The sequence below is a fragment of the Ixodes scapularis genome, unplaced genomic scaffold, assembly GCF_016920785.2.
Source record: "Ixodes scapularis isolate PalLabHiFi unplaced genomic scaffold, ASM1692078v2 PGA_scaffold1__304_contigs__length_218370807, whole genome shotgun sequence".
NCBI classification, from domain to species: Eukaryota; Metazoa; Arthropoda; class Arachnida; order Ixodida; family Ixodidae; genus Ixodes; species Ixodes scapularis.
Genome location: NW_024609846.1, coordinates 26,990,199 through 27,016,731, shown reverse-complemented (window position 1 = coordinate 27,016,731; position 26,533 = coordinate 26,990,199). Strand labels below are relative to the sequence as shown.

General features: G+C 48.3%; 1 protein-coding gene across 4 annotated transcripts in view; it reads left to right on the top strand.

The window, feature by feature from the left end:
- Window positions 1-23,994, top strand: part of LOC8052995 (GMP synthase [glutamine-hydrolyzing]) — a 33,771-nt gene extending 9,777 nt beyond the window's left edge. For all 4 annotated transcript variants that reach the window (XM_040215535.3, XM_040502819.2, XM_040215534.3 and 1 more), the window contains exons 5-13: window positions 1,594-1,697; window positions 2,254-2,447; window positions 3,772-4,086; window positions 8,283-8,562; window positions 9,764-9,879; window positions 12,023-12,148; window positions 16,021-16,139; window positions 16,756-17,059; window positions 22,757-23,994. In XM_040215535.3, the coding sequence (XP_040071469.1) occupies window positions 1,594-1,697; window positions 2,254-2,447; window positions 3,772-4,086; window positions 8,283-8,562; window positions 9,764-9,879; window positions 12,023-12,148; window positions 16,021-16,139; window positions 16,756-17,059; window positions 22,757-22,858 (1,660 nt within the window). In that variant the 3' untranslated portion in view covers window positions 22,859-23,994. The remainder of the gene's footprint in view (window positions 1-1,593; window positions 1,698-2,253; window positions 2,448-3,771; window positions 4,087-8,282; window positions 8,563-9,763; window positions 9,880-12,022; window positions 12,149-16,020; window positions 16,140-16,755; window positions 17,060-22,756) is intronic.
- Window positions 23,995-26,533: the final 2,539 nt, after the last annotated feature.

Sequence of the window (26,533 nt, the reverse complement as noted above, 5' to 3'; positions counted from 1 at the left end):
TCGTTTATATGGTCTTGCCTAATTTTTTGCCCTCGACACTGAAACAGGTTCCTGGGGGTCACAGAAATTTAGCTTCTTGATTCTGGAATTTTAAACAAATTTTCAGACGTAATAGATTTTATAAATTGCTGTTCTTCTTTGCGGAGCTTTAAAAAGGAAATAAAGGAGTGCACTTTTACGCTCTCGGGTTAAATATTGGGTCACTGCTTCATGCTGTCCAGACTCAGGTGATTAATATTTTGCGCATTCATTTATGAATTGATTTAAGGCAAATCATCCTAGTTCGTGTTTTGTTTGTGTTTAGTTTATGTCAAAACAGTGTCTGTGAAAATACTTTGAGCTTGAATTTTCTATGTATGACATGTACACTGCTGCTGCGACTGGTGTAGCGCCGAAAAGGGGAATGGAGCCTCGTCAGGTAGCTTCGGCAACCTTTTGCTCCTCCCTCCCCGACATTTCATATGTCAAATAAACTTCCATTCAATGCTCCGGCCCCCTAGCCAAAAAGTTCCCCGATCGAGTGGGTTAGATTGGTATACTCTGTACGGACTTCTCAATGGTTAGCACACTTGCATCAATCCTGCAAGCCCTTGTCCACTAGCTCTGATGGAAGCAAAACACGAATTTGACTGAGTTTATGGCCCAGCTTCGCAGCACTCGAAGGACAATTTGGCCAGCACAGGGTAACTGCTAACTTTCGGTTTTTAAACGGGATTCACGTCATTGATTACATCGATCCATGCCGGCAGCTCTAATGGGGAACTGCACCGAACCGCTCCAAACTAATGCGCGTGGTGCTCGAAAGTGAGATATTTTCAGCTCCAAAAATTGTTCCACACTAAAACTGGCTGGTCCACCCCTGACTGCACGAAATTGAAACCGGAGCTCACTCGCGTTGCATCCATTCATCTTGGCGAGAGCTCCCGTGGAAGCGCAAACCTTTGGCGGTCGTAAGGGCCTGCCTCGGCTTAGCGAGCAGTAGGAGTACGGCCTGCCACGTCCCATACCTGTCTGGCGGCCTGGACTCCACATGAGGATGCAGCATGACCCTCACGGATCATTTAAGAAGCCTAGGGCATTGAGGAGCCGACGGATGACTGTACTCTAGAAACAATCCTAGTGGCATTTTGCCCCTACGATTGCTTCGAATATGGTACGAGTCTATTGTCTAGAACTTGGGTTTGCAAACTGAGTTCCTAGGAAGGGAAGGAGGGACCACTCCAGGGGGTTCTTGGGCACCCGGGTTCTTTGGATTGTTCCTACCCTTCCCGAGTAAAGAGTTTTCACTATATTAACTGATCCCAGTTGCGCATTGATACGGGACTATGAGCCATCGGCTCTCTGGCGCGTACATTGTTGTTCGGAGTGTCCGGGCCTCTCAACCCCCTCGTGGCAATTGCGGCCGAAGAATTGCTCGGCTGCGGTCGGAGGCGAGCGACCGTTACTCCGGACCAGAAAGTCCAAGGCGTAGTTCCCGGTCCGGTGACAGTCTGTAGATCTATGGCGATGCAAAACATGCTCGGTGGCTGCGAGTCTCCGGGAACCATCGTTGCTCTTGGGATGCCTGGAGCGCCTTTCCGCACGCCTTTGCAGGGGCATGGATCGGGAAGAGGAGGCGCTTCTTACGCACGGCGACAGCATCGAGAAGGCGGCGGAGAACTTCAAGGTGATTGCCACTTCCGGATCCACGGTGGCAGGTGGGAATTTGGCTCTTCTAAAATGCGTCGGCATTTATTGATCCGCTGCACGCAGCCGGCTTTAGTTTAGACGGTCGGGGTTAGGTTTGGACCGGTTTGGATTGGACTGGACGGGTTTCGTGAGACTGTGCTTTTTCGCTTCAATCACTCGTTACGTTTGTTTGTAAGGTTAGTTTGTGAGCTCGTTACATCCACTTTCCCTCTTACAAGGAAAAAAGAGCCCTCTGGCAACTACCGCAAACTGTTTCTGCTGGGACACCGATGTGGCCCAAGCGTGACCGTGCAATTTGCGGGGATATTCCAAGTCGCGCTCTTTGCCTCCGTCGCATTTGTGTGCAGAACCTGGTGACTATTGCTTTCCGAGAAAATAGGCAAAAGGTGATTGCGGGCGTGTGTGGCTAACGAGGGGGGCCAGTTCCAAGCCTTCCCTGGTCTACTCGATGCCGAGCGTGGTCCCGCTTCTTAGACTTGGCTAGTTCATTTTACCATCTCAGCGTCCCATTTACATTGGTGTTAACGAGCGTGGACGGCACTTTGCATCCCCCTCTGCCCACAGCGATTGGCAACGAGAAGATGCGTCTGTACGGGGTGCAGTTCCACCCGGAGGTGGACCTGACGCCCAAGGGCAAGGCCATGTTCTCCAACTTCCTGTACGATGTGGCGGGCCTCTCGGGAAACTTCACCCTCCAGAGCCGGGAGCTGGAGTGCATCGACTACATCCGACGCACCGTGGGCAACAGCAAGGTCCTGGTGGGTGGCCTTTCGGCACTGCTTCCCACTAGACTTAAACAGTTTGAAGCTACAAAATTGTATTCCAGCGAGTGCGACCAGGCTATTGTTATGTTTGTGGCAGGGGTTGTGGTAATTAAAGATTGCTAATAGTTTTGTCTCGTTAATATGAACACCTCAGTTGCCCAAAAAATCGTTCTTAATGCGGGTCGTCCGTAACGAGGAGACAAAAATGCGCCTCTTTGCCCGGATCATTCTCGAAATTTTTTTTTATGAAGCTCAATTACCGAGACGTGGCCACGGTCGGCCAGATTTATCCGGGATACAAATCGCGTTTATAGTTTTGAAGCGGCAATCCTTCGTTAATTCGACCTTGACAGGACATTGAAATGATGTCGAATTATACTAAGAAGTAAAACAAGGTTGGAAAAATGATCAGAGTCGAGTTGTTTCTCGTTGCCCAGGTTAGTCCAGGATAGTTTGGTACCATTTCCGCTTAAAACGTGCACGCAACGGCACGTTCGGGAGAGTGCCGACATTCTACGCAAAAAGACAAAACGCTGAACGGGATGGGAAACCCTGAGACTCGGCTGAAAGGAGATAAAATCGGAGATTTCCAGAGAAAGGGACACGGATGTCTCAAATTGGCGCAATGTCTGTCTTATTGAGTGTTTCTCTCGAGGTCTCGTCCAAGAATTGGTTTCACGTTTGGAATGAAATCCATCCCCATTGTCGCCGAACCGTCGTAGTTCTTCCGTCTGACATGTAGTCGAGGGTCCGCTCTTTCCGCCGAACGTCGAAAAGGTATTTGCACTTGCCAGGGCCACTTTGTAGCGAAAATATTGCGTTTTCCTATTTGCGAGGTTCTTGAGCCTGCCTCCCGGCATCACCGTGCGGTACGATGCGCGCCCACGCGAAATCGCTAAAGTCGAATTGTATGACGCGAAGGTCCATCTGCATTCGAAATGACGTGTCCATTTTCTTCGTCAACATTTTCGGGTGCCCGCCGGGACTTTGCAATGCGATCGTACGGAACGAAAAGTCGAATAACGCGAATAGACTCGCAAAAATAGGTTCGTGGTGGGAGTGTGCGCGATTAATTGGCAAGTTTTATCGGACGTGTAGTCCGCAGTTATAATTTCAAGTGTAGCGTCGCGGAATTTGTACCGGCTTTGTGAAGGAAAGCCCGACGATCCGGCCGGCGAGAGCGAAGCGCATCCCTCTTGGCGTCGCGCCCACAAGACGCCGCGAGAGGCGCCGGTGGCATTGCATGGATCTACTGGCGACGTTTGGGACTCAGGCCCGGCGTTGCAGGTGTTAGCAGAAGGGTGGGTGCCTCCCTCAGATGCTGGTGAGCGGGGGCGTGGACTCGACGGTGTGTGCGGCCCTGCTGCACAAGGCCTTGCGGGAGGACCAGGTGATTGCGCTGCACATTGACAACGGCTTCATGCGCAAGGAGGAGAGCGTCCAGGTGGAGCAGTCGCTGCGCCAGCTGGGCCTGCGGCTGCGAGTGGTGGATGCCTCGCACCAGTTCTACAACGGCACCACCACCGTGCCCATCGACCCCAGGGAGCCCCAGCGCAAGCGCACCACCCGCATGCTCTGCCAGACCGCCCACCCCGAGGAGAAGCGCAAGATCATCGGCGACACCTTCATGCGGGTGAGGACCCGCCCTAGGGTTTATCTCGAGCGCGTCGGGAGGGCTGGTGGTCTCCTTGAATCTCCCGATGCTCCTTCGGCAGAAAAATTTGGGGGCGTCTGTATCGAGACAGGCTATGCTCGTATAACACAACGCCGTGCGGCCGGTGCGAGAGGAGTGGGTGAACCGAGCGGGCCTTCTGTTGGCACTTTCTTGCGTCAGTTGAAACGTCGTGGCAGCAGTGTGCGCCCTCAACAACTTCCTGCTCTGAAGTCTTTTGCGGTATTTGGAAAATCAAATCTTTTGGAAATGACTACTTGTAGCACTGTCAGACTTTATTCACTTCTACAGTAAAAGAATGAGCAGTAAAAAATTAGGAAATAATGTTGAGACCGGTTATAACGAAGTCAACGGGAATTGGAAATCACTTTGCTATTTCGTTATAACCGACTTCGGTTAGAACGAAGTGCAAAAGGCTATGGGAAATCGTGATTGCTTTGCTGTAGCCACTATTTCGTTATTCGCGACTCCAGCAAAACGGACGCCGCCAAGCGGGAAAACCGGGAACCAGTCGGTCCAGGTCGCTCCGCGCCCCGCCGCGTCTCTGATGGCTTTCGCGGACACGTGCTGTCGGCGCGGGGGCGAGCAATGTAATTTTACGAAGGTCCGAAAATTTCTTAAGTTTGCCTGAGTGTTCATTAGTGTGGTGAAGCCTCAGTAGGTTGTTTCTTTACATCACGTGTTTCAAAGCCCGTTTACTCCGCAACACACGGTCGCGTGCTTTCGATTTTTTGGATGAGGAGGAATCGCGGAAAAACGTTTTGATTTCTCGTCTGTCTCTAATCACATTCAAAGTGACGACTGCTTGGTAACTGATAAGTGCTGATAAGTGATTTCTTTATAAGGATGTAGAACAGTGGACTGAGGTCGACAGACGAAGTGTTTCACTGGAGAGAACACCAATGTTGCAGTCAAGTGAATGGGAAGGTTCGATAGCTGCTTTCCTTGAGTTTGGTTGTGCTCGATTAGCTTCAAGTTGATTTAGCCACTAACGCCGGCCGGTGCGTTGGCTATTCATCTTGGCGGCTTTTCGCCGAAAAAGTCCACATTGAAGGAGTTGGGCTAATTTCGCAATTACTTGATTCAGAAAACGTGCTCGCTGCATATGATTAATGAGGGAAATTATCTGCTTTCAAAAGGTGGGGGACGTGTCTCGCAAAGTTAGAGGCTGTCACGACATTAGGATCTATCACGCCTCCTATATTTATTTTATGACCCCTGTCGAAGCCAGCAGCAATATACGTCTATATTGCTCGGGTTGACCGGCCACAAAAAAATACTCATTTTCTCCGTTCAGGATTCGAAGTCAAGTTCAATGCAGAGAGGTTCTGCGTGAATCTCCAATGAAGACTCTCTTCAGTTTGTCCGCACTCGTCTCCGTTCTACCGGCTAGAACCATTTGGCTAAGTTTAAGTAGTATCTCTCTGTCTGTCAAATATACTTTTATTCAGCAGTTCACGCCTAATAGTTAGTTAACTAAGTTCATATTTCACCCGAAGAATATACTAATATCGGTTTAGTGGGACATAGTACGTAATATAATCCGCATATTCGTCAAAATGACTTCTCGATTGCTACTAAAACCTGAATTGAAATACGAGTATCAGCTGCTTAGTGAAGCGCCAGCGAGTTGACACGCTCCTTGGCTCAAGAAGCTGCTTAATTTTTGTAATTTTCCCCCAGCCTGTGTTCTTGACCGAGCACACGACTGCAGCTGTTTCTTGAAACGCGGACAGGCACAAAAGCTCAATTTCGCGGACAGATAAGTCGCATGGTCGAGGCATGCGAGTTAGCTAAAAATTACTATTGGTGGAACAATTTTGTAGCCCTCGCCGCTTTCCTTAGATGATCAAAACTAATTAGAGTCTATTACCGTTTCTCCGGAGCCCATAGTTTCGGTTTTAATCGAAGTTTCCGAAACGTAAGTTTTGACATGAAAAGAACAAAAAACACCGGCAAAACAAAACTATGCTCGGCAAGTTTATGCGCACCGGCTACACTTAACTGTCTCAGTTCAAATACCCATAAAATTGGGCATTCAACAAAAGAAAATTTCTTAAATTGAATGCGCCACCCATTCAGGCGACGCGGCCAAGCCGACGCGACCTGGACTCAGCCGCCATGTTTGTTTGGTGGTGGCGCCCCCTATAGGTCGCTGGAGTCGCGAATAACCGACCTCATTATAACCGGTTGCGACAGTATACGCGAACCAGAAATGTGCTGGGACCACGCAATAGATGGTGCCACTTAGTTTGTTGCCAAACAAAAAGAGGCCGCATCTCCATGTGGTGAATGATGTTGATTGGGGCAAAGCTCTGGTGGTGCTGAGAATACTGATTTTATTATTTATAGTTTGTACTGATGTTGCTGATTCTTTTTTTATTGCTCATAGGTAGTGCTGAGTTCTGGGTTGCGTTTCGACTTCATTATTACTGCTTTATGGTCGGTGAAATGCAGAGCCAGTGGTTCTTCTAGCGAATTAGCTTGGATCTGCTAGAAGCCGTGGGAATGCATCTCCACCGCTTAAGTCAATGGCCCATGTCAGAAAGAGAATGTGTGGTATGGATCGTGGTTATATATGCATTTGAGCATTTGACTGCAGCGCCCTCTCGTCTATAAACGTTGAGCCAATGCATGCAAAGTTTAACGCGATTACATACGCATTTGACCCCAGCGCCCTCTCCTGTGTAGACGTTAAGCGGCTAGATGCAACGTTTCATTCATGACATCCCCAGCTCTCGAGTTACTACCACCTCTCAGAGCCCCCTACTCGTCCCGCAGTCGTGGCCCAGTGGTTAAGCCGATGGACTAGAAATCCATTGGGGTCTCTCCGCACAGGTTCGAATCCTGTCGACTGCGCAAACATGTTTTCTTTTTTTAAGAAGACAGATGGGATGGCAATTGATGTGAACACGGACGCCGGACGGTCAAGGCTAGACCCTAAGGAGCTTCGCTCCTAAAAAAGGGGTGAATATTAAAATGTGCTTTGAATATGCAGTCCTTAGTTGCTAGACTGAATTGACTCCAGCAGCATGGTTTGTACATGCACGTGGCGCACCACTAAAGAAAGTCGTACAATATTTCTCGTACGATACTCCATAGAGGCAAATTTCGAACGAAAAAAGTGGCCCGCGTTTTTGCGGCGCTTCGTCGAGGATTGCGTCGAAATGAGGTGGCGCGTCGAGGTTTTTTGTACGAAGGCCATATTTCACCAAATAAGCGGAAACAAACCTGGTTCCCTCACTGGCCTTTGAATCGTAGCAGAATGAGCCCAGCTTGTTTGTCTGTCCCCAGTCAAGTGCCGTTCCCTCTCTTCTGTCATCTTGTTGGCACGACAAATGTCCCTCTTTTGACCCCTCTTTCACAAGCTTTTGGTCGCATTGGATGGGGTCTGCCCACTCTATGGAGAGAAGTACAAACTAATCTGGCACAAATATTCATTAAATATTGTTCCTTTTCAGTCTCATACTAACTGCTTTAAATGTTCGTTTTTTCCACGTACCGTAAAACACCGGGCAAGCGCCCGCTCAAAATTGAGCGATAATTGTGAAAAATGGGGGATGGGCGCTTGTTCAATCATCAATTTTACTTTTAAATGTACCGAGCATATTTTCTCGGATCTTAGAAATTTGAAAATGGGCGCTTAGTGTGGAATGGGTGGATGCACGGTATTCTACGGTGGAATTGAAATTTGGAATAATCTTGATGGTAAAATACATACCCTTCCCCATGATGATTTTATTAGCACGGTTCTGCCTATTCTTTTCAGTAACGCTTGACGGTTTTCATTTCTGTTATGTTCAAGGGCATGTCGTATTGTTTGCATGTTAATTTGTTTCTATATTTTCCACTCCTGCAATGACCTCACAGAGGTTGCAGTATGCGCAAATAAATAATAATAATAAAAAAAAGTACTATGTCCCTGGGATAAAAAAACGCCCGGCAAACGAGCAAGTTGGAAGACAACATTAGTGTTGATTAGAATGAAACATAATAGAGTAGACTGGAATAATGTGTATTGGAACATAACGCACCTTGTAAGGAGACAATGGAATTAAATATACTGGATTGAAATGTCTCGGGTGTGAGGCTTGTGGGACATCCCGGAAGGAAGTTCGCAGTGGCAAACCTTCTGTTGGCTTTCCCCTTTGGCCCAGGTTGCCAACGAGGTGATTGGGGAGCTGCAGCTGAACCCGGAGGACGTGTTCCTGGGCCAGGGCACCCTGCGGCCGGACCTGATAGAGAGCGCCTCGCACCTTGCGAGCGGCCAAGCGGACGCCATCAAGACGCACCACAACGACACGGACCTGGTGCGCCAGCTCAGGGCCAAGGGCCGCGTGGTGGAGCCCCTCAAGGACTTCCACAAGGACGAGGTGCGCGCCCTGGGACGAGACCTGGGACTGCCCTCCGAGCTCGTCCAGAGACACCCCTTCCCAGGTGGGCGTCGACCGTCGGTCGGGCACGTTGGGGGCGGGGGACGGACCGCGCTTTGGCTCGGCCCAAGTGTCGGAGCCCATCCAAAGTCCTCTCCGAACGTCTGTTGCTCTTGCAGAGGAGTCGCGTTGCAGGGGCAGTTGTGGGAGCTCAAATGCTTACGAGTATGGCTAAGACAAGCAGTAAGATCTTTTGTGTCGGTGGTCCGAGAATTTGAAAAATAACTGTGGTGGCATTTTCTCAGGACCATTGACACTGCGCGCTGTTCAAACTTTAATAAGGAATACTTATTACCGGCTTTTTTTTCTTTTTGGGGGGGGGGGGGGGGGGGGGGGGGTGAAGGGGCGGGGGCCCATTGGTACGCCAAAATTTGGAGTTTATCGGATAAATCCGAATTAACCAAAATTTTACTGGCAGGTGTCTTCCGGAGTTTTCTGGAATTATTAGGAAATGCGTAACCCTAGCTATAAAGTATACCGCGACGTCTCGAGGAGTACCGCAGTGTCCGACCAACTGTTCAGTTTCCAGTGCAAAAAGGAAGATGGGCGCAGTCTGCTTTTAATTGGGCACTCCGCTCGCTGGCGTCGAGGCAGTCACAACACATCTGGCGTTGGCGTCGAGACCAGATAGACATACATTTGTACATTTGTTCACATAATATTAGAAAGTGTGATCGCAACTGAACCAAGTTGCAGTTTATTATAAAGTTGTGGCAGAGTTAGTTATTTGAACTTGGTTGTAACTTTCAAACTGTGTAGGTGTCAATATTGCAACCGATTGGCTACACGATAAATGCATCGTGTAGCTGGCTGGTGAGGTGAATCTGTAACGGTAACTCGAAATGCGTCTCTCGTTTCGTCTTGTTTGCCCTGTTTGCCCTGGACGGACAGATAGAACCACCTCTTGGCAGGAGCACGCGACTCGAGAGTTGGTCGTCATTTCGTTCTCGCTTTCGCCGAAAAGAAGCAACGTCTCGAAATTTCACGGGGTAAATAAAACCGGCTACCTAAACCACGTTTGACGCAAATGTGCAGTCGCTACGCGCAGGCTCCTGGCTTTTCCGGCTCAACTTGCGGCATATTCGAATGTCGATGTCACTCTACATCGGGGCGTGGTTCTCTTTCGAATCGACTCTATTTGGATTCTGCAAAGCTTCGTCGACATGTTTGGTTTTCCGACCGCTTTCGTCGATGTCTTTCCGCAGGGCCCGGTCTGGCTGTGCGCGTTCTATGTGGCGAGGAGCCTTACATGGAAAAGGACTTCTCCGAAACTAGCGTCATGGTCAAGATCATCGTAGACTACTCCAATGCGCTGAACAAGGTACCGCCCGTTTCTCCGGCAGCCTTTGCTAGCTGTCTGGTTCCAAAAGCCTTTCGAGGGCTTCTGTGCTCGAGTGGTCTCACGACGCACTAAGAGCAACGAGAATGTTATAAAGTGCAGCTCTTAGGCGCCCGTTTCTGGGTTCAGCGGCTTCGGCGTTGCTCTCACCGTCACTGTGTGTTGCTTTATGGGACGTTTCCCATAATGACATCACATGTGACGTCGCGTGTGACATCACGTGAGGTCGCACGGGAAATATATCACGTCATGTGTTTTGTGATGATGTCACATGCAACGTCACGCGTCACGGAGGGGGAGAAGGGGCAGTTGCTTCCCTCTCTACCCTTGCTTCCTTCTCCTCAAGAGCTGCACTCCAGTTCAGCATTGCAGAGAACTGCAAATGTTCTTAATTTTTTTTTACAATGTTTAAAAGGGGTATGAGTTTGGTCGTAGTTGTAAGGTTCACCGAGCACTCCGTCGGGGCTTTGGGTAAGCGGGGCTCTAAGCGATAGGTGCTGAGGCAGTGGGCAACCTGCATAATGAAGTTTAGCGTGCCACCTCGTTGAAAAGAGCTCATTGTTTTGGACACGTTATGCGTTTTTAAGTTGTTTTCTACTAGATTTAGCGGGGAAATTTTTCCGCTAGATTTAGCGTGGAAATTTTTCCTCTAGATTTAGCGGGGAAATTTTTACGCTAGATTTAGCGAGAAAATTTTTCCGCTAGATTTAGCGGAAAAATTTTTACGCTAGATTTAGCGGGAAAAATTTTACCCTAGATTAAGCGGGGAAATTTTCCCCGCTAAATCTAGCAGATAGCGGGGAATTTTTTCCGCTAAATTTAGCGGGGAAATTTTTCCGCTAGATTTAGCGGGAAAATTTTTCCGCTAGATTTAGCGTGGAAATTTTTCCTCTAGATTTAGCGGGGAAATTTTTACGCTAGATTTAGCGGGAAAATTTTTCCGCTAGATTTAGCGGAAAAATTTTTACACTAGATTTAGCGGGAAAATTTTTACGCTAGATTAAGCGGGGAAATTTTTCCGCTAGATTTAGCGGAAAAATTTTTCCTCTAGATTTAGCGGGGAAATTTTTACGCTAGATTTAGCGGGGAAATTTTTACGCAAGATTTAGCGGAAAAATTTTTACGCTAGATTTAGCGGGAAAATTTTTACGTTAGATTAAGCGGGGAAATTTTTCCGCTAGATTTAGCGGAAAAATTTTTCCTCTAGATTTAGCGGGGAAATTTTTACGCTAGATTTAGCGGGAAAATTTTTCTGCTAGATTTAGCTGAAAAATTTTTACACTAGATTTAGCGGGAAAATTTTTCCGCTAGATTTAGCGGAAAAATTTTTCCTCTAGATTTAGCGGGGAAATTTTTACGCTAGATTTAGCGGGAAAATTTTTCCGCTAGATTTAGCGGAAAAATTTTTACGCTAGATTTAGCGGGAAAATTTTTACGCTAGATTAAGCGGGGAAATTTTCCCCGCTAAATCTAGCAGATAGCGGGGAATTTTTTCCGCTAAATTTAGCGGGGAAATTTTTCCGCTAGATTTAGCGGAAAAATTTTTCCGCTAGATTCAGCGGGGAAATTTTTCCGCTAGATTTAGCGGAAAAATTTTTCCTCTAGATTTAGCGGGGAAATTTTTACGCTAGATTAAGCGGGGAAATTTTTCCGCTAGATTTAGCGGGAAAATTTTTCCGCTAGATTTAGCGGAAAAATTTTTACGCTAGATTTAGCGGGAAAATTTTTACGTTAGATTAAGCGGGGAAATTTTCCCCGCTAAATCTAGCAGATAGCGGGGAATTTTTCCCGCTAAATTTAGCGGGGAAATTTTTCCGCTAGATTTAGCGGGGAAATTTTTCCGCTAGATTTAGCGGGGAATTTTTTCCGCTAAGTCTAGCAGGGAAAATTTTTCCGCTAGATTTAGCGGGGAAATTTACCCATAATGCACCGCGCAGTTACGCCGACGGCGACGCCGACGCCGCTCAAGCCGGAAACGGGCCCCTAAGAGCTGCGCTCTAAAAAAAAGATTATAGAAAGGCAGAAAAGTGTAGCCGAGACGACCCATGAGGGGTGGTCCGTTGACGGGACGTGTTCTGTGGGCGGGTGTCGGGGCTGAGGGCCGGTGTCTGGTGCGTCTGTGCAGAAGCACTCCCTGATGAACCGAGTGCAGAGTGGCACGACGGACGAGGAGTGCGAGTTCCTGACGCGGCTGTCCCAGCAGTGCCGGCTCACCTCCACTCTGCTGCCCATCAAGAGCGTGGGTGTTCAGGTGAAGCTCTCTCCCTCCCTCTTTCGGGTTTTCATCCCTGGAGACACGCCCTATGATAGGATTGCGCTGGTGCTTGGTATGAAACGGGACTAGCCCGCCGTGATCAATGTTTAGAAAAGTACAGGGTGTTCCCGAAAAAAAAGAACTGTGTTTTTGGCCCACTTAGAAAAAAAGTTATGCACCTTAGAAAGCTCTAACTTTGTGAGAATTGGGACTCTAGCGGTTGGGATCGCAAGCGAAAGTATGAAAACATGATGTTACTTAAATCAAAAGAAAGTGAGAAAGACAAAATTTGTCTACGTGCCAACATCCACCTACGCCTAGTATTGTCAAAACAAGGACTGACACTGTGGACGCATGTTGGATTAATGTCAGTGACAGACACTAATTAGCGAGTAAGAGAATATTATTTTCTTTCTTGCTGACAAGGTATTTTTTCAATGAAATAGATGCTATGAGGTGCCCACAATGTGATTTCTTGTTTGGACGAAATTGGGTTTTATGTGGTTCTATCCCAACTGCTAGAGTCACATTCTCACGGAGTTTAAGCTTTCTGCTGTGCAAAGTTTATTTATCCAAACCAAAAAACATGTTTGTTTGTTCATTGTTTTTTTTTTGGGGGGGGGGGGGGAATGCATTGCGCAAATATTACAGCCGTGTGCTTAAAAGACACGCAGACTTTCAAAGCGGGATGTTTCAAAGCGCATGGCGTATTTAAAAAGAAACTGAAACTCTGCGAATGTTGGTACCTACATTGGCGGTAAAATGTTGCAAATTAAACTGGCTATTGTGCATGAGCAGATGTTAGGCAGAGATGTCCAGACGACCTACGTATATGGTTCGTAATTGGCGAATAGATAATTGAATATAGCGAGGATCTTCATAAATTCCTTCGATTAGGTATTGCCGGGCGTCTGCATAGGTTTAGTTTTGTGTCATGTGCGCCATTTACTCGCCATCCCAATGAAGGTATTGCGCTTTCTGGGGCCAGAGTCGATTAAAATATATAGTTTGATTGAAGTTAGCTTAGCTCAGAGATGGAGATGTGGAAGCTTCCGACGCAAAAAGTTTGCGGCGAACCTCGCGCGTTCCCACATCGCGTCTCAGACTCACATGAACGCGCTCGGAACTATGGAATGGTCTGACTGCTAGCTATCTGTTGTCGAGGAGATTTTTGAAACTAAAATAAAGATTGCCGTTGGTGCTTCTAGTGCTGTCTGTCTAGTATCTTTGCTGCCTTGTTTCATTACTCTGACGACCGTGGCTGCCATATATGTGGTTGCTCTCGTTCTCTTAAACCTTGCAACGATAGTAGTATGCCACTCAAATAAATGCCCAACTCTGTATGGAGGGATCATAAAATTATTTTTTCACTTTTGGCCTTCCTGTACTCGGAATAAGCGTTCGACATTCATGAGGCGGAGAAAAGGCATCAAAATTTTGTTCCCCGGCACAAAATTTGGCGACCAGGAGTAGACTGGCCACTGGGCCTTGTCGGCGCGATCGGTTCTTTGCACTCAAGTGTTTTCTCTCAGTCGAATGTTCTAAAATTCAATTGTTGCGAGTGATAGGTTGTTTACGGGATGTGCATCTGGGAGGGTTGTCTGACTCCCAATTGTCATGCCCCATTTCACAGTCGCCATAAGAGAGTACTACGGTAACTTGCCGATTGAGCGCCCCCTAAAGTTGTACCGTAGGTAATCTTTCAGAAATGGGGAACGTGCACTCGTTAGAGCGGAAAAAAAAGGAGCAATTTCTAAAACGGTCACGCAGCTCATGTCACGCATGCTTTGCTCTGCCCTTTTCGTGTCACACCGGTGCATGCCTGCGAAGCTTCGCCGCCCCGCACCGGTGCGCGTGTTTGAAGCTTCCGCATTATTTTGGTAGCTTGCTCGAAACAGTCTTGGCGGTAACGTGTTACTAGTAACGGCGTTACCGGCAGCACATTACTTTTTCTGGTAACTTAGTGACAGATTCGTTACATTACCAAAACGGTGACGGATAGCGTACTTACATTATTTATTTCTAGTTACGGATAACGTAGTTACATTACTTATTACACTCACTCTCCTCCTTCAATTTTGTACCTGCTTGTAGGCGGCATAGCGTACAAATTCTGGCAGTCATCCCACATCCCTTCAAAATTGTTCCTCCCTTCACTGTGCAAACACTCCCTTAAAGGGTAACTGCAAAGAAAAAAAGTGTTTTTTTTAAACAGCTTAATTGAGACTAGCATGTCTCAAAACAAATGTTCCGCGAAAAAAAAAATTTTTTCAGCAATATTTACGCTACAGGACGTAATTTAGTTGGAGTCAGAACCTCTCCACATTTGAAACTCCCGCTCTTTCGACCCTTGCGGAACCCAGCTATTACTTCGTGCCAGGTTTTTTACGTAACAGCTGTGTCTAGTCGCGGACGTTAGGTGCACCCGGTGGGAATCTCGACGGCCTCCGTAGCGATATGACGAGAATGTAACTGGACATGTTTATCGCTACGCGAACGCCCGATTGCCTCCAGCCAAATAGCATTCCTTTCGGGGCGACATGGCTTCTGGAAGGCTCGCAGTCGGGATCACTCATCTGACATCTCCAAAAAAGTCAGCATTTGCACAAGCAAGCAAAAAAAAAAAAAAAAAAGCACGCTAAGCATGCAAAGAGAAAAACGAAAGAACCACGCTATGAAAGCCAAAACCCCGCGTCGCTTCCTATCACTAACACCTGCGACAGCTGCTAAACACACACTACTTCACTTCAAGAAGTCTCACTCAAGCGCCTGGGTCAGCACGAAACGCTGACCACTTTGGCGAAACGACTAGTCGAGGTAGGCGAGATAGGCGGGAGCAGAGACTTCGGAGGCCATGAAAGAATGGTGAATCTTTTGTTTGTTATGGTATGAATCCAAACGTAAGTGCCCGTCTTGCAAACAAGCTTTAACAACCAAGATCTAAGCCAGGGGTGGCCAAGCTGCGGCTCTTGGCGTGTTAAAGTGCGGCTCCCTCCCCTAACCTCCCTCCTTCCCCACTCCCCCGCCTTCCTCCCGGTTACACGAGCACTTCGCCTAAAGGAGAAATGGAATGCGTTTTAAATCGAAAGACAGGTTGCGGTTTGGTAGTCTCGTGCTACCTTACGTACAGTTGGACTGCTTTTGACTCGGATAGACAGAAAGTAGATAGTTTCGTTTATTGCTCTAGACTGAAATTTGCCCCCCCCCCCCCCCCTTTGGGACTCTTGGAAGTTCCGTGGTTTTGTTTGCGGTTCTTAGACCGGGTCAGCCTGGCCACCCCTGATCTAACCTGTCAGTCTCTTAGCCAATGAGAAGTATAGCAGCCAATCAGTGCTAAACGTCACGGCACACCAACTTTGTGGCGCGCGATTTAAAACGGACGAAATAGCTGCAAACTAAAATCAGTCTCACGCAATAAATATTGCTATAAAAAATTTTTTTCTCGCGGAAATATTGCTTTTTGACACGCTCCTGCAAATGAGACTGTTTAAAAAAAAAAAAGTTTTTTTCTTTGCAGTTACCCTTTAAGAATGAACGTTGACACCCCTTTGTCCCAGTGCCAAAAATGGCCGTCGTTGTCAACGGCAGGTAATGCAAATGGCAATAAGGCACAAGTAGCATGCCTTACTTTTTATCGGCAAAGCGTTCCTTTTATTTTGATGTAACGTTTTGTTTGCGAGTAGAGAGTAACACATTTGGTCGCTTTTTCGGCCTTTAACGCCGGCCGAAGCGGCCGACGCAAAGGAGCTCCTTGGCGAACTCTGCCGGGTTAGGCGCCTGACTGCCTGCCTTGAAAGGTTTGGAAAGGGCGGGGTGGGCGCTCAATAGGGCGACACGCCGGGCGTCTGACGTGGAGTGACACGCTGCAGGGGGACCGGCGCACATACAGCTATGTGGTGGGCCTGTCTTCGGCCGAGGAACCCACCAACTGGGAGGACCTGATGCGGCTGGCCAAGCTCATCCCCAAGATCTGCCACAACATCAACAGGTGGGCTCCCCACCGGCGTAAAGTGCCCGGACCACGCGGTGCATCGAGAGCTTTAAGTGCATTGAACTTGAAGCGCCAGCTTTCAGCTAGCGGCCACAGATAGAGAGGCACGGAGGTTTTTGCGGCGGCCCCGATTGGCACCTATCGGGAATATCCATTTCTTTAAAACGAGCAGCACCCCGGTTTGTGGGAGCACCCGAAAAAGAACTTTGTCCAACTCCGTGCCGCCTCTCAGTCGACGGGTATGTACCGCACTGCCGAAGCTCGAATGGGCCGACGTGGCAATTGCGCTTTCATCGTACGATTCCCAAGACCATCTCTCAAGCTGTGCTAACGAGGCACTTGCAGTTGGCGGCAATGAAAATGGGAAAGCGGCAAAACGCGAACCTCGGCCGTGGCAGCTCCCGAGAGGTTTCGAGAAGCGATTCGGCAGTTCCCCGCTGCCGAAGTGTGTGTGGCCGTATCTCTAGTCGGTCGTGCGACCGCCGCGAGTGGCGAGTGTGATTGCTTCTCGAGTCTCGGACGTAGCCTCGGAGGCTTTACTGGACACTCGGTGGGAGGGCGGGTATCTTACGGCCGGCTCTGGGGAGAGGAGTTCACGGTGGGTTTCCCGCAGGGTGGTGTACGTGTTCGGGGGCCCCGTGGCGTTCCCGGTGCAAGACGTGACGCCCACGTACTTGACGCCGCTGGTGCTGAGCACGCTGCGGCAGTGCGACCACCTGGCCCAGCAGGTGCTGCGGGCCTCGGGCCACGCGGCCTCGCTGTCCCAGATGCCCGTCATCCTGCTGCCCCTGCACCTGGACAGGGACGTGGTGAGCCGCCAGCCCTCGTGCCAGCACTGCATCGTGGTGCGCACCTTCATCACCCAGGACTTTATGACCGGCGTGCCCGCCACCCCCAACAAGCACCTGCCCCTCGAGGTGAGCCTGCCACCCCTCTGCGCCGCTATCTGCGACTCTTTAGGTGCGCACATGGAGCGAACGATTGTGGCCACAGTTAACTGCGACACCGGTCCCGGGCTCCCAGTAAGTGTCTAGTGAGTGGCCTCACCATGGACCCCGAACCACGTGGGTTTGCCCACCCATGTCTGGCGGTGCGTGGCATTCTTGGGGAAAGGGTATCCTGGCAAATGAACGGAGCCCGGGGTAGGTTTGGACCCTGCGGGGCCCCCCGGGCAAGGCAAAATCCCACTTTGGCCCAAGAACAGATTAGGCAACGACTGTGAAAGTGATGGTTTGTTACCTCTTCGTGTTTATTAAAGTCTTACCAACAATCTGAACTTCACCAATGGCGAATGCCGTGCGTGCCCCGCTGCTTTGAGGTGGCCAAAAGATATGCAACGGTCGCAAGCGAAGACATCTGCCTTGTCATTTGCGACACGGGCTCTGTGGTAGGAATATTTTCACCCGGCCTGTGTCACGCGTTTTTTCTATAGCTAAACAGTGACAGTTGTGACTGGTCGTCGGAAGGCTCAGTCTGTTGAGGCTTTGATCGGCTTGTCGAGTTCAAGCAGCGGCCGTTTTGAAGGGCCGACCGTCTCGGGCGGGTCGCTTCAAAAAAATGCAAGTTCATCTTTTGCTGGTCAATTTGGAGCGGGTCCCACGGAGCAAAATTTTGCCTCCCTCGCGGCTTTCGGAAGGCGCTCCAGATCTATCAGCGGAATTGACTATCAGTGGCAGGTGGTGCTATCTGTTCTTCTACAATAATCTGACGGCACTACAATTCGGGGACTAGAATCATGAAAAGTGAACAGAGTGGCCGTAAAAGTTAAATTGGAACTTCATTACCTCCCGGGCTTCGTCACCGAGAAAGGTGCGATTGTTTGATGCATAGTCGCACGTCCGTGCCTCACCCAGCTCCTCTTGGGCTCATGTTGCGCAGCATTTTACGGCAGTTGTCGCGTCCCTCCAAAGGCCGAGGTGGCAAAGTTAACCCCCTTTTGCGGTCGAGCTTACTCGTTTATCTTTTTCCCAGAAGTTGCACCCTAGTGCTTGGGGTCCTTTGTTCATTAAAGGGGTAGTAGAGTAAACTTCCGTTAATTCGACCTCGACGGGACCTTGAAATTTGGTTGAATTATCCGAGTGATTGAATTACAAAAAGGACAGAAAAACGGTTAAAATTAAACTTCCTTTTATTGTCTTAGTGCTCACGGATGGTCTGCTGCCATCTGCGCTTAAAATGCATGTCCAAAAGCATGCTCCGGTCAGCAACATAACTCAACGTCACGTCCTCAAAAAATCGCGTACTACAAAAAAAAAAAAAAAAAAATTTACGCACAGACTTTGGCGGCGATAGCAACCATCAATGGCAAAGAAAAATAACAAAAAAAAAGAAAAGAGAATTTGCGCTTTCTGACGCGCAAGATGGACCGCACACGATGCTACGGAAAAGCGGCGCTTTGAGAGCACGCGCTGAGCAAGCTTAGAGTCACTGTGTGGCTTCCCAGAGTAGCGCATTCCTTCTCTTTTTGTATTTTGCCGACAACATACTCACTCTAGCCAATCATGTTTTGGCTTGGTGAGCATCATTGGACGGTAGCGATCACGTGACGCAAGCACCGTTAGACTCTCCTCCATCGGCGCTTCAAGCGGCTCTAATCGCCACCATCTTGGGTCCAGTAAACACCTGCACACACGCACGCTCTGCTGCTCATCGAACGCGTGTTTACGTGCGAACTTTTCTACGCGGTTACTGACGTTAAAAGTAAGGAGGTTGTGTACTTAGTGGCACAACGCCTGCTTGTTGTGCTTTTGGGTGCAGCAGCAGGTCGGAGAATGGAAAGAGACTCTTCCGGATCCCGTTTGGAAAGAACGCAACTGCAAGACTGAGGAAGTAGGCTTGGCAGGCCATAGTAAAACGTAAAGATTTCGAGACCACTGCATCACGCAAGCTTTGTGGGGCAAGTGCCGATTACAGCTGGTTCATTCAGTCAAACTGGCGTCAACTGTGTTCAGTTCCACACAAGCGACGCTCTTGGGATTTGGTAAGCGATGGGCTAAGTTTAGTCCGGTGTTGGGTAAGATCTCTCGCTGTCGCATATCGCGTTGCTCAATTTTACATGTGTAGCAAACTTAGCTAATCCATCAAAAGTCGTGTGCGTGCGTTTGCCTCTTGGAGTGACGTAGTTACGACCGGGAAAAATTGCTTTCATGCAGTTTATGTTCTCGTTATTTTCGTAGTTTCGCGAAATAGTTCTGAATAGCGTTTAGGTCGCAGTGTTTTCCGTTCAGATTGCCTCAACATGCTGAGTCTTTTTATTACAATGACTTCTAGGATCAGTTCGAAGAGTCAATTCGAAACGCACAGACCCAGTGGCAGGAAGCTCCTCAAACATAGCGCAGTCCCTACGATTCTTTGCGTTGGACTTATCGTCGCAGCCAAGCAAAAAAAGGGTAGAGAGCAAATCATGTAATGTTATGTTAATTATCTACGGAAGCTACTCGCAGCACAACAGAAGATTTTGTGTAGCCCATCGACCAGTTTAAATGAAGCTCTTTCAAAATGCTCCGACACACGATTGCCTTCATACCCCCGGCAACGCGTGGACCCAAGATGGCGGCGCCATGATTTCGGTTTCAGCGCAGCGCCGCGGTTTTGAAACGAACCTTCGGAGTTTCGTTACTCTGGGAGCCCATACAGTGACTCTAAGAAAGCTTTACAAGCCGAATTTGATGCCAAGCAGACAGACCGTCAACAACAAAAAGAAAAAAAAAAAAAAAGGAAAAGAGAATTTGCGCTTTTTGGCGCACAAGATTGACCACACACGATGCTACAGAAAAGTGCTTTGAGAGCATGCACTGTCTCCGTGCCCGACAACGTGCTATGTTCTCTGCGCTACTCCACGTCAGATTGGTTGTGCTGGCTCGTGTCGTTTGCTATGGTTCATCTCAACGGCGTAGGGGAGCAGGCGCATATTTGCACATGTTTGGCCTTGCAGCAAAAGGCCCGTGTTTCGCCATACCTTGGTGGTTCTGCCGTGGTGCCGTGCAACGTGAGCCCGCGCGCATTTGCTCGGGACGAATTATCTGATGCGGAGTCTTCCTGAGTTCGAACTATCAAACTTTTCCTCCTATAGAAATGTATGGTCGCTTGCCGGAACTTTTGAACGCGATCGAATTAAACGAAAAGTCGAATTTAGTTTCCTGTACAAAGAATAAGTTGATGCGCAGGTTTTTTTATTTTCTAAGAGTAGCACATACACTGCTTGCAAACCCCAGATTGAGAAGAAGCAAATGAAATTTTGAGGGTGAAAATTGTTGCTTTAGTTCCGTTCGATTTTGCTTTGGCACGTCCAGTTTCGTGAGGTTCCGGCGGTCTTGGAATCCGTGCCAGGTGTGCTTTACGGAGCTGTTTCGTCGGAGGATGAGTTCTCATCTTCCGAAATCAATTCCAAGGAGCATTGGAAGCCCGAGTAGGAAGAGCTGGCGTTTCGATTGCCTTCATTGCCAGAACGGTCGACACGCGAATTGATAATCTCGTGTGTATCATGCGCATGGAGTGTCTAATTTTACTACTAAAAATAGTCCCCATGAGGGAAAACACGGCACAAATACAACTACAGTTTCCCAACGACAACAGGTATAGCAGAACCTTCCAGGTTGCGGTCAGTTTTACTTTTAGGCGGTAACTTTCGAATGCGTTGTCGCGCTTGTTATTAGAGATTTTTAGAATAACGTACGCGATTTTAGCGCACGCTAGCACTAAATTTAGTGCTTGCGTTAGCGCATGCGACGCAAGAGAGTTTTAGAATAGCGTTTATCCGCCGCGACGGAAAAGCCCAAGCATCTCGCACTTGCAACGCCACCAAGATGCAGTCACGATTTTTATTTCACGCACGAAATGCTGTAACTTGAGAAAAAACAAGATTTTTGGTCTGGAGTAACAGTTTTAAATTTTTTTAAACGTGAGAATGCGACGCGAGCGGTCGACCGGTCGTGTCCGCATGCGTCGCCTTGGCAAGACTGACCTTCGCCGATTAATGTTCGCTCGTCGCAAGCATCAAGGTGCTGGTGATTGTTGCCCACCTGTCTCGGTTTTCCAAACCGAGTGCAATATCCTCCTGTCTTGAAAATCACAGTCTCGAGGATGCCGCCGACGTCGCGCTCACGACACCGCCAAAGCGGCCGCAGCCATGGTCCTGGGGGCCGCCATTTTTTTAACTGTGCTCGACTTGGCTTTATCCAACTTCTCATTACGAATTTTTCTTGGAGGAGCGCAAAGGCCCTTTGCGTACGCACGCAATTTCTGAGATATAGCGTGCGCTAAAATAGTGCACGCAAAGCGCAATACGTGGTTTGCGTTCGGCGCATGCGCAGTGGCGACAGCGCTATTCTTTGCGTACGCAAAGCTTTAGCGTGCGCTATTCTAAAACTCCCTATTTATCCTCAAAAGGGATAAATGCGGGAGCGCAAAAGAGTTGACGGGAAGCTTCATTGCGGCTGCTCGGTACCAATGAACGAGGATGGTTGCGACCGGCAAAAAGAAATTTGGGCGACTATAGTCGGTTGCAAGCTAAGAAAAAATCGGAAATGCCTCTCAGAGGAAAATGTAATCCTATGCTGAGAAACGCCAGCCAATCGTCTTCATGACGTCACGATTCCGTGGAGCAATCGCGATCCTTTTGAAAAAAAAAAAAAAAAGCTCAACATGGCTGCTGGCCTTAGCAACGCGACGCTAGTTTCTCGTGACAATTATTCTGCTTTTTTGCACCGTGTTTTACGTGCCCGAGGTTACGCCACGAAATCTTAATGGTATCGGCTTGCGTTTGCAGCAGTTTTTGCGCGACAACGTGAGAATCCAGCGACGCTATCGCCAACGAAAATTTCGAAGCGGGCGCGAGGCTTAGCACTGCTGAGAGGTATGTTAGACGGTATGTTAGACAGTATCTTGGACAGAAAAATGAGTTGGGAAGACGGTACATTGGACATGACTTTCTTTCTTTACTAAACAGCTATTTCGTTGACAAAAACGTATTCTAACTTATTTAAATGTCCTGAATGAATTAAATAAATATTGTAGTAGTTTAAGACACGTTTCCTGGAGGAAGAAAAAGCAACGTTGCTAGCGAACTACTTTCTCGACGGCGGACGCACTTCAGATGGGCGCAATGCGCTTGTGGGTGGAGCTAAAAGATTGTTCTTAGGTTGCATCCGACTATAGTGAAGGCCCGTCCAAACGGGGAGAGTTTTCTACAGTCCCAGCGTCTGGTGTACCGGAAGTGGAGGTCTTTCTCGACTTCCGGGTCGCTTTTACACATTTTATTTTTTGCCGAGGGGAAAGCTTTTTTTTTTTTTTAACTCGTGTTTTTAGGCACAGGATTAGGGCGTGCTCATCAGGTGGGTCTGGAGAGCCACTCGCACGTTCTGCTGGCTGTCGTCGGTCCCCCAATATCCCGAAAACAAAAAAGGGGAAGAGACGACGGCGAGGAGGCGAGGCTGAAATCCGTGCTGTTTGCCCGGCTCATGTCCTCACTGAAAACAAACGCACATGCTGGAACTTTCATGTTTTTATAGCGAACTCTAGGGTGTTTTTGTTGCGACGGCGTTGGCCCTATACTGTCTGGAGAGCCCCGAATGCGGTGGGGGCCGGCCATTGACGGTGTGCCTCTGAATGTGCAGGTGATCAAGAAGATGGTGAGCGAGATCCAGTCGGTGAGCGGCATCTCCCGCGTCATGTACGACCTCACGCCCAAGCCCCCCGGCACCACCGAGTGGGAGTAGCCGCAGGGACCCCGCTTCCCGGCACCCTCTGCTGCCCTTCGTTTTTTTTTATAAATGTTTCAGATTTTCTCATCTGGGCTCCCCGACTCTGTCTGCCCTCCCCGTCTCCCACTTTTACAGTTTGTTTGGAGCTCGAAGGAGGCGATCGGTCCGGAGAGGTAGAGGTCTGGCAACGTGGGCGGGGGTCTTGGAGAGGGGTTTTGCTACCGTAGGCACCGTCTTTTCTAGGGGCCTTGACGCGCCTCGGAAGCTCGCAGGGACCGATCCGGCAAGAGTGTGCGTGCACGACTTTTTGCGGGCCCAGTATTGTCCGCGCGCTGTCGAGACGTTTCTAGGAGCGAGGTGGCCGCTTTGCTAGGAGGTGCAAGGTGACTGGGAATCGTGGGTCTGCCGCGAGGTTAGTGGGTTAACCTTCTCGCTTTGTTTTTCCGCAACGGACCTGGGAGGTTCTCGATCGCGTGGCAAGCAGTTTGTTTTGCAGTCTGACCTCGCCAGTGGAGCGAAGCGCCTAAGGAGTCGCGAAAGGAAGTACAAAAAAAATCCCGAAACGAAAGGAGCCTTGCCACTGCGATCGGTGGACGCGGATTTGTCTCGTCTGTGTGGGCTCTGTGGCTGCGGCGATGGAACGACCTTGGCGTGTTTGGCAGCGGCACTTTCGCTCACGTTCTTTGGGGTTCTTTTTTTCTTTTTCGCCAAAGTTTGTTTTGACTTTTTTTACTTCTGTTCAACTTAGGAATAACAATGCCTCGAACGGACAGCTCTCTCACAGGATTGTCTTAGTTCCCCGTGCGTCTGGCATACTTGTATTGCGAGCGATTGGCTAAGGGGCGAATTGTGTTTCGGTTCACGAGGTCCCAGTTTCTCGGCAGCTTGCCAAAACATTGGGCGGTGTGCGGAAGAGCGTGGAATGCCTTACCTACCACAAAGCGTGTTCTGCTCAGCTTGGGTTTTTTTCGATCTATGATGGGTGTCCCCCTCCCTTTGTTTACTGCGCCAAGGTCCGTTTAAGGGGATTGTCTCGACTGTTTCATGGTAGAGTGTGGAATGAGTGTTTAGTTGGATAATGTCTATATGCATGATTGTGTACAGGCTATAAATAATTTTTAAGAAATTAAACTTGCGTTTCCACAACTTTTGCTCCAGCCTCTTCTGATTTGGGGCACTGCCTCGAGTTATATACAATGTTTTTTGTTTCACTGTGAATCGGGAACAAGTAATGCACTTGTTTGTTATTAGGGTCACTTTGGCTGTTATGGGGGTGAGTGGCATTACTTAGCTACTCTGATGTAGGATCGAAACACAAATTTATAAGAAAAACGCCGGTTATCTGACAAACTGGGAAAGTCGTGCAAGGCGGTTTCAATAGGGCAGCTGCGACTTCTATGTCGGCATTATAGGGTGCAATATGTCCATTTCTACAAGCAGGTACATCAGATGCTTGCCTTCGTAGCAACAGTAACCCGACGTGTGGACTTCACAAGTTAAATGAAATAAACCAGCAAACGGAGTAGGGCGAGTTAGAGATTTCAGGATTGTGAGCTGTTTTAATTGGCATCGGGATTTTTTATTGTCAGTTCCTTTCCTCGCATTTCTGTAGCGATATATCTGTGGCGATATAAATAAACTATGTATGTATCGTCGAAGGCTGATTCTCCACGCAAATGTGCTAGCAGTCCGAACGAAATGCCAAAGTTTCGGAACTATGTTCCTTCGTGTAAAAGTTACTAAAAAAACTTTTCAATGAGGAAATGGGGCTCATTTTTGCCGTTTTCTTCGACTGGTACCCATTCAGCGCCGTGTATTCGAAAGCTCCGTCAATCGCCATTTTCCCCATTAAGAATTCGCTTGTAACTTTTGAATGGGCTAAGGGTGAGTTCTGAAGCTTTGGCATCTGGTTCGCACCACCAGTGCACGTTTAGGTGGAGAATATGTGTTCGGTCACGAGTGTTTTTGCCGTAAAAAAAAAACTCAAACTTTTTTATTGGGGGGGGGGGGGGGGGATACTACTCTGTATTTCATCATTTCCTCAATTTATTTCAGTTCATGAGTGGGATACCGCTGCAAGATTTCACGTTTGTGATCTAATTATTTTGTAAAATCCTCGAAAGTTGGCAATCAAGGAATCGAGTCTCTAATGAAATGCAATGAACAATGGATATATTTTTGAACCGAAGTGCCTATAAGTTGCTTCTCAGAATTGTGAGCTTCCAATAATACAAGCAATACAAAACAGCTTTGCACAATTCCAAATTCCACCTCTGTCGCACAATTTTGTTTTTTTTTTGTTAAAGGGTGAACATAATGGGATGCTGATCCCAGGCGCCAGGCATCGGGGGTTTCGGAAGTGATTCCCCTCCCCTTCTCCCGAATTGTTTCCTAGAAATGTCAACGGAAAACCACCCTCCCCTTGACTTTTTTTTTTTTTTTACAGATTGAAGGATAGAAACTTTTCAATGGGAGGGAGGGGGAAGGAGAGATCGTTTCCACTTCCTGTTCAAGGTTATTGCCAGAAGAGTGGTTGTTTGGGCGAGTTGGTTTGACATCTTATACAATCGTGTGCGCAACAAAGACGAGGACAAAAGCAGAGAAGGAGACACAACAAGGCGCCTTGTTGTGTCCCCTTCTCTGCTTTTGTCCTCGTCTTTGTTGCGCACACGATTGTATAAGGTTATTGCCAGGTTTTGACATGAAAATTAGAAGTGAATGAAAAATGCTGACTACCACTTCCCCAAGGAAGGCGCGAGGGCCTCAATTTAGCCTGTGTGCTATCTGAATTGAAGGCAACCATTTGCACCAGCTTGTACACACAACCTTGAGACAGGAAACGAAGTTGGACAACGTCGTGTGACCAAATACGATACAGCTTCGCCAATACTGGAAACTGCGCCGAAAACCCATGAAAGCGGCAGCGAACGTGACGCGGCACGTTTCTAGCGGACTCTGAGTCTACGGAAGCAGACGACCCAGACGTCCTCAAGCGTTGCGTGCCCCGTTTCGTTACCCCACTGATCTCAATGACAATTGCAAATAGACATAGAGATCAGTGCGTCACTCCAACAACAGAAACTATTCATTACGGTCAGTCCGCTTGTAAAGCGGAATCCACTGATCGCAACTGCGACGATAATCAAAAAACAACACGCGCCGCCACTCGGGGGGATTGCACGCGCTTGAAGCGTATCTGGGAAGCAAAAAGAAAGACGTTTAGCTACTCGAACTACGTCGTAAGAGGTTACTGTTTATCTGTTACAAACTGCGATGTCGCAATTTCTTACCTGAATAGGTGATGCGCAAACAACATGCACCAGCCTCTGCAGCATTACAAAAAGTAACGAGAAAAATGACCGTGCAAACACTTGCCGGACTTTGCAAAAAAATGGAGTCCCCATCCCAGACGACAATAAAAAGAAGTGGGGAACAGTCGTGAACAACGGCGAATGAAACGGAAAAGTTAGCAGACGATACAAAGATACAAAATCACTCGGCAAAGACGATCGATCGCACGGGGCGTCGGTAAAAGCATTGAAAATTAGCAGTTGATGCTCGCTGTTGAGTCCACAAGAAACAGCGGAAGCTACACGACGAAATTATTAAAAAAAAAAAAGAGCTTCCCTTTTTTTTTAGCTGCACGTCACACGTTTGTTTATTTCCTTTTGCGGCGTCGGTAGGAGCTAA